This window comes from Elephas maximus, chromosome 15 (assembly GCF_024166365.1).
Source record: "Elephas maximus indicus isolate mEleMax1 chromosome 15, mEleMax1 primary haplotype, whole genome shotgun sequence".
Taxonomy (NCBI): Eukaryota; Metazoa; Chordata; class Mammalia; order Proboscidea; family Elephantidae; genus Elephas; species Elephas maximus.
Genome location: NC_064833.1, coordinates 72,592,816 through 72,607,429, shown reverse-complemented (window position 1 = coordinate 72,607,429; position 14,614 = coordinate 72,592,816). Strand labels below are relative to the sequence as shown.

The 14,614-nt window shown below is 41.1% G+C and overlaps 1 protein-coding gene across 5 annotated transcripts in view; it reads left to right on the top strand.

Moving 5' to 3' along the window:
- The window catches only part of SULF1 (sulfatase 1), a 224,025-nt gene that overhangs the window by 167,673 nt on the left and 41,738 nt on the right, over positions 1-14,614 (top strand). For all 5 annotated transcript variants that reach the window (XM_049853532.1, XM_049853529.1, XM_049853531.1 and 2 more), the window contains 5 exons: positions 4,089-4,239; positions 5,435-5,610; positions 7,064-7,192; positions 7,460-7,516; positions 8,326-8,455. In XM_049853532.1, the coding sequence (XP_049709489.1) occupies positions 4,089-4,239; positions 5,435-5,610; positions 7,064-7,192; positions 7,460-7,516; positions 8,326-8,455 (643 nt within the window). The remainder of the gene's footprint in view (positions 1-4,088; positions 4,240-5,434; positions 5,611-7,063; positions 7,193-7,459; positions 7,517-8,325; positions 8,456-14,614) is intronic.

Here is a 14,614-nt window from a genome sequence, read left to right as displayed (position 1 = left end):
TTAAAGGAAGATGTACGGCCCCCCTTCCCAGCCCCCTGCTGAGACCCCACCTGGGATTTCATCCCCAGAGCAGGGGGTCATCTTGCATATAGAGAAATGAAGGGAAAAAAGGGGGGTGGGGGAGGACAGCTTTGACAATGGGCCCTGAACTTTCTCTTTTAATATAAGCCAGATTTAACATATGTCATTCTGTAAATCCCAGGGTCCAATTTGAGGCTTGTAATTTTCTGCAACCTTCCCTGTGAGGTGGAAAGATGCCAAGCACATCAAGGTGACCTGGGGGTAGGAGGGGGATGTAATTTGCCCTTTGTGAGCCTGCGTCTCGGTTCCCTATTGTAATTTTTATTTGTGTTGAGGTTTTGTGGTTTGCAAAAAGTCAACTAGATTTATTTTAAAATTAAGCCGACCCAACATCAAAGGCAAAGAGGAGGACGTTTAGGTATTATAAAGAAACCCTGTACAGTTCATCTTTTATAGGTGGGTTCTTTTTCAGAGCACGTGTCAGTAAATGGTTAAGGGACCTTGCCTAAGCAATTTGCTATAGATCTCTGGCCTCAAACTACCCCACCAGCTAAAAAACCCTTCCCGATGGGCCTTAGAAGCCCCCTCTCTCCTCCTCTTCTCAGCCTCTTAATCTAATCCTGTTCGTAATGTGGTATGCTGCATGAAGAATAAGAAACCGGGACTTAATTCTGTCCTCCTTCACGAGCTCCTGAGATCCAGGAGCCTGGACACTGCCCACGGTTCACTTTTCGATATGAGCAACTCTTACAGACCAAAAAAGTGAGCCATTTGGTTCGTGAGCCACTTACTTGGGAGGCAAAAGAGAGTTTATTTTGAAAGTTCCTCTTTAAAAAAAATTCAGGTAATGCCTAAGCCCATTGCCAATGCCTAAAGAGGTTGTTTTTTAATACTATAGAATTTTTTTTCAGTCCAGTTACTTAGGTACAATGCATTCATTTATTGGCTCATATGAGAAACTCGTGTGCTTATGTTCCAGGCACTTTATAATTAACATATGTATCTACATGTATGTATGGAAACCCTGGCGGTATAGTGGTTAAGTGCTGTGGCTGCTAACCAAAGGGTCAGCAGTTCAAATCCACCAGGCGCTGCTTGGAAACTCTATGGGGCAGTTCTACTTGGTCCTATAGGGTCGCTATGAGTCAGAATCAACTCGACGGCACTGGGTTTGGTTTTGGGTATATAGATAGATAGATTTTTTTTTTTTTTTTTGTATGTTCCTAACAACAGCCCTTTAAGAGAGGTGCTATTATTCCCATTTAAAGATGAGGAAATTGAACCGGAAACGAACTCCACACCTTTCTGACTCTTTCAAAGGGGGTTGACTTACACTTCTGGCCATAATTTGTATACTTTTAGAGACTTTGTGTCTCCTGTAATAAATGGTATATTGGTATTTGTGCTGTTCTGTGCACTTCCGCTAGTTAGGCAGCTGCCATTCTGACTAGAGTAACCCTGTGCTGCCAAAAAGATCAATGGTACCCAAACAGTAATTTCTCTTGGTACCAATGACATCCAAGTAGCATTTTCTATCAAAAGAGAATTTCTGCAAATCCACTGACAGAAGAAAATGTGTAATAATTGGTGGCATTTATGTGGCCCCATGTGTATCAAAATGTTCCACCATACAACCATGTATCTCAAAAATTCCAAGTTTATCCCATGGGAAAATCACAGCTCATCTGAACCAGTGGAATACACCATCAAGGCTCCCGAATGGTGAATGACTATTTCTCCAGTGTTATAATTTAAATGATGGCACTGGGTCTCCTTAAGTGACCATTATCCACAGCCTGTCACCAATAGGCTCCTGATAAGAACAGAGGGTGGGAATCACATTTCTCATTCAATATAGTCTGTCCATTGTTCTGTGAGACTGTCTACTGCAAACTTGTGGTTTGTTTAAAAGCAAGCTCAGACATGGGGTGCACCCCTCACTTTAAATTTCTTTTTTCATTTTGTTAAAGTGGACGGGCTTTGGAATTATGGCCTGGATCATGAGAAAGTTATTAATTTTGTTAAGCCTCAGTTTGGTCTCTGGGGGGCACAAGTGGTTTACGCTCGACTAATTACCTAAAGGTTGGTGGTTCAACTCACCCAGCAGTACCTTGGAAGAAAGATCAGGTGATCTGCTTCTGTAAAGGTTATAGTCAAGAAAACTCTGTGGAGCGATTCTATTCTGTAACACATGGAGTCATCATAAGTTGGAATCAACTCGATGGCAACTAAATTTTTTTCTAAGCCTCAGTTTTCTCACCTGTAAAATGGGGACAGTAAACCTACTTCTCAGAACCAAAAAACAAATCCATTGCTGTCAAGTCAATTCCAATTCACAGCGACCCTATAGGACAGAGTAGAACTGCCCCATAGGGTTTCCAAGGAGCAGGTGGTGGATTCGAACTGTTGACCCATTGTTTAGCAGCTGAGCTCTTAGCCACTGTGCTGTAGGGGCTACCTTCTCAGAACAGCTGAGATAATTAAATGAGTTTTTAATATTAAACATCTTAGTATCTAAGGAAAAGGTTTAAGTAGATTATAGTCTGGGGAAGGACAATGTGTTAGTTATCTAGTGCTGCTATAACAGAAATACAAGTGGATGGCTTTAACAAAGAAAAATTTATTCTCTTGCAGTCTAAGAGGTTAGAAGTCTGAACTTAGGGCATCACCTCTAAGGGAAGGCTTTCTCTTTCTTTTGGCTCTGGGTAAAGGTCCTTGTCATCGATCTTCCCCTGGTCGAGGAGCTTCTCAGAGCAGGGACCCCAGGTCCAAAGGACATGCTCTGCTCCTGGTGCTTCTTTCTTGTTGGTATGAGGTCCCCACTCTCTGCTCACTTCCTTTTCCTTTTATCGCTTGTAAGATAAAAGGCGATGCAGGCCACACCCCAGGGAAACTCCCTTTACTTTGGATCAGGGATGTGATCTGAGTAAGGGTGTTACATCCCACCCTAATCCTCTTTAACATAATCTAATCTTGCCTTATTAACCACAGGCAGAGATTAGGATTTACAACACATAGGAAATTTATATCAATCACAAAATGGAGGACAACCACACGATACTGGGAATCATGGCCTAACCAAGTTGAAACATATTTTGGGGGGACACAATTCAATCCATGACAGACAAATGGGAACAAATAATTCTCAGTGTGAGAATTGTGCTAGCACAGATATGTACTCTGGGAGCATGTGGTGGCAGTGTCTAGTGATCTCAGGTCAAGAGTTGGGTAAGAGTTCAAAGGAGAGATGACATATTTTGTGGGTCTCCAGTGAAATCTATGGAATGCCACACCTTAATTTCTGGAATAGATTAAACATATACCCAAACTGACCTATCCTAAAACAATTGGACCCATGTCTGTATAATTAACAGAAATTGTGCCCTGTAACAATATTGAGTTGTTTATAAAATGTTGTTTATTATTTATTGGTAAACATGTATATCACAGAGGTAGACTTGATTGTAATTCCAACAAATCCAGTTAGGTCAATGATGTCTGTATACAAGATTAGATAGAAATAGAGAAAAAAATCACAGAGACTAGATATATAGGTAATTTTTAAAAACTGTAATAATAAATTCAAGAGGAAAAAATTTTGAAATTATGATTCATCATCATTCCACATATTTGTGACTATGTTTAATAGCCCAATTAGCAACAAAATTTTATGAGTTAACACCACTATAAGAACATTCCTGACTACATTGCTGAACTTTATCTGTAGATTTGTAACATAGCCATGATCATCGTAATGTTTTATTATACCTTTTATTCAATGAACCCAAAAGAACCTGCACTAATTACATCTTTAAGAAGGGTTACTTATTAGCATCCAGTCTTGGTTTAAAAGTTTGAATTCATTTTCCTTCAGAATATATATGTTATTTAAGGTGATAAAGACTTCAGATCTTCTCATAAACACAAAGAGGAGATACCCAAGAAAAACTTAGTGGTGTCTTAATTATCTTTTGTAAGTGATAATCTCACAGTTTTTACCTTGAGATATTTCCCTAAATGACTAAGTAAAAAAATATACAGTAAGATTTCTTTCTGGATATTTTCAGAACTCCTAGTTATAACTATGCACCAAATATGGATAAACACTGGATTATGCAGTACACGGGACCCATGCTGCCCATCCACATGGAATTTACCAACGTTCTGCAGCGCAAAAGGCTCCAGACTCTGATGTCAGTGGATGATTCTGTGGAAAGGGTAAGCACATACACTCGCTTCCATGATAGGTCTTGGTTCAGCTTTCTCGATGTAGACCTATTCTTGCCAATCCTGTTTGTTTCGTTTTCATTTTTACAGCATCATCTTAAGAGAGAGAGAGAGAGTGTGTGTGTGTGTGTCTGTATGTCTGTGTGTGTGGTTCAGTAACTAATCATCCCTTCCCTCCCTTTTTCCGTTTTTTCTGTCTACTTCCCCAAGCTTGGTTCTTATGGAGCCAATGGCAAAGGGAAGAGAAAAGTCAAAACATTGGAAGTCGGGGGCCACACCCTCAAATACCTTCTAGAATTAAGAAAGCATGTAAATGAGTAAAGCAGGTCCAGTATAAGGCAATAAGGAGTAGTGGTGATTGTGATGAACTTGAAATGAACTGCCTTTTCCAGGGTGGTGCAAATAGTTAACATGCTCAGATGCTAACTGAAAGGCTGGTAGTTCAAGTCCACCCAGAGGTACTTTGAAAGAAAGGCCTGGAAATCTACTACAGTTCTACTCTGACATACATAGGGTCACCATGAGTCTGAATTGACTCGATGACAGCTGGTGGGGTTTTTTTAATTTGAAATCAAATAGATGGGCAGCAGCTACTCAGTTCATGCTAATTTTTGCCCACGTAGAAATGTGGATGCAGTATTGCCAGGTTTTCTTGCTTTTTAAGAAAAGCCAGAAATACAAAATTTTTATGTGAAATTTCCTGAATTTTAAGACATAGCATAAACCAAACAAAACATGCCTGAAAGCTGGATCCAGCTGGATCAGACGTAGAGGCAGCCGTTTTCAACCCTGGATAACTAAATGTAAGAGTGGTGATATTAAAATTTGCTTTAACCTTGAGCTTCAGACTGAAACTATAAAGCTTGCTGGTGAAGGTTCTTTTGTGGTGTTTTAGTCTAGTGTAGTTGTTTAGTTTTGTTTTTTCCAAACAGATGCACAAAGCCTGTAAGTAGAATGTTCCAGACTCAAAAAAGTTATGTTTCCATTGTATTATTGGACTTTTTCTCTCCCGGATCATAAGCAGCTAGAAAATGTGGATAATCTTTGTGTTTGTCAGACTTATTAAGCAACTGTTGCCTTTTTAAAAATAATGGGAAAAAGACTTGAGGGAAATCATGGCAGCACTATTGAATGTCATCTTATGTCATCGTAATTGATTCTGACTTGCCCCTGTGCTGTATTTCAGCTTTATAATATGCTTGTGGAAACAGGGGAGCTGGAGAATACTTACATTATCTACACCGCTGACCACGGTTACCATATTGGACAGTTTGGACTGGTCAAGGGGAAATCCATGCCATATGACTTTGATATCCGTGTGCCTTTCTTTATTCGTGGTCCAAGTGTGGAACCAGGATCAATGTACGTATTTCTCCATTTGCAACATTCAGCTGTCAGAGTTGGTGTATGACTGAAATAATTTGATTACCAATCCCAGTGTCTGGTTTCCTTTCATCCAAAACAAGAAAGGGTATGTGTAGATTAGTAATTTAGAAGATGAAAACCTCCCTCCTGCCCCCCGTGCCACATGTTAAATTAACTAAAATATACTATTTAAAGAGAAAGGAAAACTAACTTTTCAGTGATGAAGTCTTTCAAGTTGACCAGAATCCATGTCCTTTTGGCCTGTGTACAAAGATGCAGAATATGATCTTCAGAAACACAACCCTTAACTTTTTTGAATCAGAGCTACCCTGTTATTTTTTAAACAACCAATGCCATCATCTTAGTCTCTTATTTTTTTCATTATCACTAAGAAAATTAAAAGACACCATGATTTTCTTCTTCTTTTTTTTTTTTTTTAATTGTGGTAAAACTATAACAGAACATTTTCCAGTTCGACAATTTTCACATGTACACTTCAGTGAGCATGGCTTTCTTTTCAAAGAAAAGAGGCCTAAAGGACTGAAGTGGTATTTCTGTCACCCAGCTTTTGACGTTAGGCAAGTCACTGAATCTCTTTGCATCTCTATTTTCCCGTTTTGAGTTTTATATGCTCTGCCAATCACATCAGAACCTGTTGGATAAAATGAGATCATGTACATGAAAGAATTATGAAAAGAGTAGAAGAGTGGAAGTAGACTATAAAACCTGAAATGACCCATAAAGAGCATCTAACCTGGACCCCTGATTGAACAATGAAGAAAGTTGCTAGAGGGTTTAAGTGTCTCACTCAGAGTCTGATCTCCGATCTCAGAAGTGGCAGGTTTGGGGCCCAGAGCTCAGATATTCTGAATTGCATCCATAGGCCTCTTCTGCTGCCCACTTACACTGCATCCCAGGGAAAGGGTGATGGAAGTGAGGAGGGCTGCTTTTAAGAATGTTATCATGGCTCATGAGAGCATTAGAAACACCCTGGAGATTGTCAGGTCTATAGTTAGGAGGCTTTATGTTGGAGGGACTCAATGGTATGAGTTGGATTCAGCTATAAAAGCCTTGTGTCCTTTTTTTAGAATATTGATTTTTTTCAAGCCTTAGTTCAAAAGACGGGTTATGGACTGCAGGGTTTTAGAAGATCATGTACATTCCACAAAAACCATATATTAGACCATGTCTAGCCTGGCAGTGTGGCCAGTGCAGAGACGATGGGCCACGCTCTCCAGTCTGACCCCCGTAGAGTCCATTAATCCTATTGTATTCATTGCTGCTGCCCACACACCAATCCTGGCCAAATGCATCCACCCATCCCTGGAGAGACCAGGTGAGAGAGGGAGAAGAGTTGAAAGCGAATGAGTCATTGCTGTAGAGAAAGTAACCCTAAATGCCACCCTCTGCTGCTGTCGGGTGTGGGGTGTAACCATCTGTTCCTTTGCAGAGTCCCACAGATTGTTCTGAACATCGACCTGGCTCCTACTATCCTGGATATCGCTGGGCTTGATACACCTCCTGACGTGGATGGCAAGTCTGTCCTCAAACTCCTGGACCTGGAAAAGCCAGGTAACAGGTGCGTCAATATTCTTCCTTCACAGGTGCCTAGAGCCAGCCAGCAGCTGAGAAAAGTGAAGGCAAAATCCGCTTTGCCCGTAAGGATCACCCCAGCTGGAAATTTCTAGGCTGTTTTTTTTTGTGTGTGTGTGTGAATAGCACATTGATGGAGACGCAGTACTGGTCCACGGGAAGTGAGAGGTTTTTCCTTAAATAAACTGTTAGCACAGATCCATTTGGAAAACCATCCCGATGCCAACAGTAAATATTGTTATTTTGCTTTCAGGTTTCGAACAAACAAGAAGGCCAAAATTTGGCGTGATACCTTCCTAGTGGAAAGAGGGTAATTATTGGTTCCTGGGGTGCTTCTGGGAACCAGTCCTAGTGGGCAGCTCTCCCTGCTGAGTGTTCTTTTCCCCCCGTATTTTGGTTTACTAAGCATGCAGATTTCGTAAGCCTAGTCACAAGACCGAATGCTTTGCTACTCATTCTCTGTTGGACAGCAGAGTAATTATTGTTGCATCAGAATTGTAAAGAATAAGTCTTTAGAATATGAGGCAAAAGCCTTTACGTGGATACGGATGTGCTGTTGCATTTCCCAGCCTTGGTTTCTAATCGGACCAGTGGACTGGCTTTCTCAAGCATCCTGCTCAAGTCTCTCTCTTAGAAGCCTCCAAGGCTTGCCTGGCACCCCGGTTTCTACTTCTTTTCCTTATTTCACTTTCATGATTTTAAATTATATGCGATTGTAATTATTTCCATAGCCACTTCTGGGTTCCTCCTTTTGATTCATAATGCACATTGACTTGTTCTTTTTGTACATAAACTGAGAGAAAAGCATTTATATAATTGTTTTTATTTTAAAACAAAAAAGGACTTTGAGCCTATAAAATTAAACATTTATGACCCCAGTTTTGAAATGAGCACTTTGTGGGGGAAATGATTCTTCCTATCCTGACCTCGATAGGACTTAGCTCATAATTTTCACAAAGGACTCATAAAATATTGAACTCCTTTGGACAGAGTTTTTTAACATTTATTTCTTGCCTCTTGAAGCCTGTGGAGTCATGTGGCAGGGAAGAAAAAGAGAACAGGCAGGAAAGGTAACTTAGATCACTTCTCAAGTAAGAAGCTTTTCCCTTTCTGTCAAAGCAAATTTCTACGTAAGAAGGAAGAATCCAACAAGAATATCCAACAGTCAAACCACTTGCCCAAATACGAGCGAGTCAAAGAACTCTGCCAGCAGGCAAGGTATCAGACTGCCTGTGAGCAACCTGGACAGGTGAGTTACGCAGCTCTTCTTCACCGCCTTGTACATGCTTCTCCATTTCTAATGAAAAATGTTTTCAACATATAAATCAATGTACGTTTGTGTGTAAGCAAGCTTTTCCCAGTGGTCATGAGGGCAAACTCACTGTTGACTGTTTTGCCAGGGTTGTCTAACTGGTCCAAGGTGAGCCTCCTCATCACTGCCTGGACTCCTGGTTAAGAGATGGTGCTCTCAGAGAAAGTTCTATGTCAGTCAGAGACTGTTTTCATCTGAAAAAGCTATATCATCCCCGGGGGCCCTGTTACCTGATCATTAAAGAGTAATTGAGAAACTACATAGTCAAAACCATGGGTAGATGCTGAGTCTTTGGACAGTGAACCACCTCAAGAGATGATGGGGTCATCCTACCCTAAGCTAAAGTCAGATGTCATCGGACCCAGCACGGTGGACAGAACCTATGACCAAGGTTGGAGAATGAAAAGGGAAACTGTATTCTGCTTGTTCATTGTTTCTACCTCTGGTCATAGAGTTTCTTGACATCAAATAGTTCATTAGAATAAATCCTCTTCATTAATAGGGTATTACTGTAGAGTCCAGGGCTACTCAGAACACCAGATTTTATCAATAAGAACTAAAGACATGTCATATGGTGAACTAACACAGACCCGTTTCTGAGAAAAGTAAGTATATAGGAACACAAACGTCATTCTTGGTTGAAATTTATATCAGCTAAAAGGAAAGGCTGTGTCATGATGAAAGAGGAACTGAATTTCTGTCTAAATCATTGCAAATTAGAAGAAAATTGGAGGAAAGTGACAAGAACTAACATTGAGCATTTGTTTTATATAAGGCACTGTACATGGGATTTTATACGTATTATCTCAATTCAACCTTTCCAGTTGTCAAGAGAGATAGGCGTTATCGTCCCCATTTTGCAAAAGGGAAGCTGGTAAGTGGCAGATTGGGATCAAACAAGAATTAGATTCAAAAACTCAGGAAACTTGCTACCTTCCAAGACTGTGGTTGCCGTTGTTTGCTGCCATCATGTTGGCCCTGACTTATGGCAACCCCATGCACAATGGAACAGAATGCTGCCCAGGCCTGTTCAATCCCCATGATCAGTTGCAGATTGGACCATTGTGATCCACAGGGTTTTCAATGGCTGATTTTTGGAAGTAGATTTCCAGGCCTTTCTTCCTAGTCCATGCTAGCCTGGGCACTCTGCTGAAACCTGGTCAGCGTCATAACAACATGCATGCCTCCCCCGGCAGGCAGGTGGTCGTTGTGCCTGAGGTACATTGGCCTGAGATCGAACCCAGGCCTCCCTCACGGAAAGCGAGAATTCTTCGACTGAACTAACACTGCCCCCCTGCCTTCCAAGATAGGCGACATTAGCTAGATCAAGAGAAGTTCAGATCTTTTGTGAGTCTTTTTAAACTTATCTGGCCTCTAGATATCCATACGATTAGCTAACAGTTCACATTATCAGACACATGAACTGGGTAGCCTGGTTAACTCAGTCTCATGCATTATGTACCTGTTATGTGGTATCTAGCTTATTGACTAATTGACTAGGCATTAATAATAAACGTAGTCTTTTTTTTTTTTTTTTATACTCTCTGTATTTCCTCATGCCTTTTGTACACAGGGATGTTTTTGAAATAGAAGAGGGTGGGGAGAGAAGGCTGTTGAAGGAAGGGCTAAAACCAGGCCTTCATGCCATTCTAGTAAGTCTTAATTTTCAAGTGTTTAGTGGAGGAGCTTAGACCTATTCATTATATTTTAATTTGAAGCCTTCACATCCTGCTTATGGAAGCTCTAAGTATTATTATGAATAAAACCTCAGAATTGTTTTGTAGCTCTGAAATGATTTTTATAAGCCAGCCTCAACAGGCTAATTTACTTTTTATTCAGGAGTTGAAAATGTTCGATGGTAAATATATCTCATGCAAACTGGTGACCTTATTACTATTTTAGCCCTGTAACTGGTGAGCATTATAACCATTTGGAAATAAGGTACACTACCTACCTTTCAGCATACAATTTTGCAAACTTCTCCATATGGCTTGGGCTGAAATTTTAATGTATGTCCTAAAGGGCAAATGTAGCGTAAACCAGATTACGGCACTTTGGTGCAAGCTTTTTGCTTATGTGCTGAATGCTAACTATGTTGAAAACTTCATTTTGCTTTTTCATATTTTTTTAAACTTGTTTTGCCCCCATGAAATGCTTTAATATCTTGCTCCCTGGAATTTTCCTCTGCTGCCTTATTTCTACGTGAATCAATCTGAATTTAGATTCCATCATAAGGATATATGAGAACACTGGCAACAATCTCTTTTTGAAGCGCCTAAATTAGTGGAGCAGAGAATGAGATTATGGGCCTCGTGGTGATTTCTTGCTGTAGGGTTTCTTTAAATTGGGGAGAAGTGAGCACTAATATAACAAGGGTGTCCTGAGGAGATAAGGATCTAGAGAGTTTCAGATTGCCTCAAACTTGTTTTTAGTTGCAGCTGAGTTGATTTTGACTCATGGCGACCCCCTGTATTACATAGAGTAGAAATGCTCCACAAGGTTTCCTTGGCTGTAATCTTTATGGAGGCAGATCACCAGGCCTTTTCTTCCATAGTACCACTTGGTGGGTTCAACCCACCAACCTTTAGGTTAGCAGTCAAGTGCAAATTGTTTGTGCCACCTAGGGACCTTGCCTGAAGCTTAGGCGAACACATGACATGAGTGACATGTTATTCTCAGATTGTGGTACCCAGGCCAGCAATATCAGCATCATTGGGAGCTTGCCAGATTCTGTGACCTCCCCAGACCTACTGAATCAGAACCTCCGCGTTTAGAGCCCGGCACTCTGTGTTCCAACAAGTCCTCCAGGTGATCCTGATATTTGCACAAGTATGAGGAACAACAATTCTAACCTATGGCTGTGCTTAAAAAAAAAAAAAAAAATCAGTTGCCATGGAGTTGATTCCAACTCATGGCAGCCTCATGTATTGCAGAGTAGAACTGAGCTCCACAGGGTTTTCATGCTTCGGACAGCACATCGCCAGGCCTTTCTTCTAAGGTGCCCTGTGTGGGTTTGAGCCACCAGCCTTTTGGTTAGTAGCCTAGTGCTTAACCATTTGCACCACACAGGGACTCCTACAGCTGTACTTACTGGAGCTCAAACCATAGCTTAAGAAGCTAAGAAATTCAAGAACAGTTTGAGCCTCTCCAAGGCCATTATCAAATCTCTGGGTCAAACCTGATAGCTCTGTTCTGTCTTGCACACTGTTTATATTTTGGCCCTTTACTCTATCTGGCTACTTTGAAGATTACCTTCTTGGTTATAGTATCACCGACTTTAAAAAAAAAAAAAAGTGCAAAATAATGAGATTGTATTACCCAGCATCAAGGTGACAGTTAAGGCTAGAACTGACTTGCTTGGAACCTGTTCTCTTGGCGTTGGTTTTACACTTGGCCTGTATCCTGCTTCTCTTCCTCTTCTTATCAGGTTAACTGCCTTCGAAAGACAACACACTCCTCTCTTTGGTTTGACTCTTCATGTGACATAGAGGAAAACATCTGCTCCATTAGCCCCATTCTCTTCGCTCCTAATCCTCAAACATATAGTGAATCCCCCACTTCCTTCTCATGCCTGGTCATCTAAGGGTTGTTTGGTACAATCAATGTGGATGCATGAAGTAGATAAAGAAAAAAGAAATTTGGGGTGAGAAGGTTTGGGTTAGAATATGAGTGTCTTAGGCTGGTTCTCTAGAGAAGCAAAACCAGTGACACATATATATGTATATATAGAGACAGATTTATCTCAAGGAAATGGTTCATGCAGTTGTAGAAGCTGGCAAGTCCCAAGTCCATGGGTCAGGTGTCAGTCTGGAGGCTTCTCCTGACTCACAAAACTGCAGGGGCTGACAAATCCAAGATCAGCAGGTCACATGGCAGGCCACTGGCTCACGGAGTGTGGAGGCTGACAAATCCAAGATTGTCAGGTAAGACTGCAGGCTGCTGGCTCACAGGCTGCAGAGGCCAGCAAATTCCAAGATTAGCAGACAATACAGCAGGCCACTGGCTCAAGTCCCAAGAACCACAGGTCAGATGATGATGAGCTAGATGCAGGATCCAGAGCAAGCAAGCGAGCTTTGCTAGAATGCCCATATATATTGGGTACAGGCCACATCTCTGAGGAAACTCCCCTTACAACTGATTCGCTGATCACATCGTATCACATCATGGAAGTGATTACATTATACTACTTATGGGAGATCACAAAATGGAGGATAATTATATCAGATCACCAAATGGAGGATAATTGCATAATACTGAGAATCATGGCCTAGCCAAGTTGACACATAACTTTAACCATCACGATGAGCATCCACCACTTAATAGCTCTGTGTTCTTGGACAAGCCACTTAGTTTCTCCTGATTTCAAGTTTCCTCTCTCTAAAATGGAGAGAATTAATGTGAGGATTAAATGATGTTATAGAGGTAAAGTACTAGGTAAATTGTAAAGCAAGGTATGAATATTAGGTATTATTGTTCTGTGCCCTCTTATTGTTTTTATTCCTATAATGCCAACAAGGAATTAAAATGGGCTAGAATCCCAGACACTTGGCATCCCTTCTCAACTATGTGAACAGAGCAACCAGCAGGGACTAATTAAGACAACACAGACATATGTGTTTGCATTACTTCCACTGTCCTGAATCAATATGAGGCTGAGTGTGAATTCCCATCACTCTGTCTCAGCCGGGCATTCCACCCCAGGAACATTTATGTACAGACACACACATGCATACACATAAGTTCCAAATTCTATTTTAAAAGACTTTTTTTCAACAGAGAGCATAGATTAGTGATGCTCAGTTCTGCCCACTAGAACCAGCCAGACAGCCTTTGAAAAACACTGATCCACAGCCTCGCCCCAGACCAATTAAAGTAAAATAGCTGGGGGTAAGGTCAAGACATCTGTATTTTTTGACAATATTAAAGACCACAGGCCTAGAATCCTAGAATGTCAAAGTTGGAAGAAGACTTAGAAATCTTCTACTACAATGATATTTTATTCACCAGGCCCAGAAAACTTAAGCTACAAACTCAGAGCCAGAACCCAGATCTCTTTGCTTCACGTTGAATCCTTCCCCACACAACGCTGCCACTGCTGCAGAAACATAAGACAGCAGATTTTTCCTTTTAAAATTATAAATGACATTTGCCTGGCTGAAGCCATGGGATTACAACGTAATCCTGCACTCCCTGCACATTGCAATCATGTGGCAGCTACAGAGATACTGCCACCCAGGACCCACGCCAGATAAACTGGAATGTCTGAGCGTGGAACCCCAGGCATGGGTATTTTTTCAAGCTCCTGGATGCTTCCAGTGCGCAGCCAGGATTGAAAACCACTCACGTAGAGTGAGCGTTATGTTTCTTTTCTTCTAGTTATAGATATTGATGCCTTTAATAATAAGAGTTACATAAAAGAGAAATTCCGTGGAAGTACATTTCACATATCCTCTGGCATTTAGGAGGGAAAAAGCAGCTTGTTTTGTTTTTATAGAGCAAACGTCATGTCCTTTTGGGGAGTGGCAGAATTCCAGAATCTTTACCATTTAGTCACCCTTCTGCTGTTGTATCAATATAAAATCAAAAGTTTATTTAAAATTCTGCAAGGACCCCAGCCATCAAGCAAGCTGATGTTATTATAAAGGGAATTAGCTTGTTGAGTGTAAACTGGTTTAGCTCCAGAATCTATGTTCTCATCCCAAAATTATCTCTCTGACCATATATCCTTCCAACCCTTTTGTGACCAGCTGCAGAATATGAATAAAAACACAGTTACCAGTAACATCAGACTAGAATTATTAGTTTGCCGGAAATTGAGAGCCTATTTCCAGAAACTCTCTAAGCCCTGGTGAAAATCACAGCGTGGCTCACAGGCATTTCCCCCTGGCTCTCCTGATCCCAGAGGGTGCGGCCAGAAGGACTGAGACCCCAGTGCCACCCTCAGGCTGTCCCCTCATCTGTACATGAGCCCAGTGTATACCACGCAGCTTTTAAACCTTCTTTACCTTTTCAGCCCACACCGAAGGACGTGTTTGAACACTTGTTCATCTACTTACATGATTTGGCTTCTGTACATTTTTCAAATTACAAACCTCA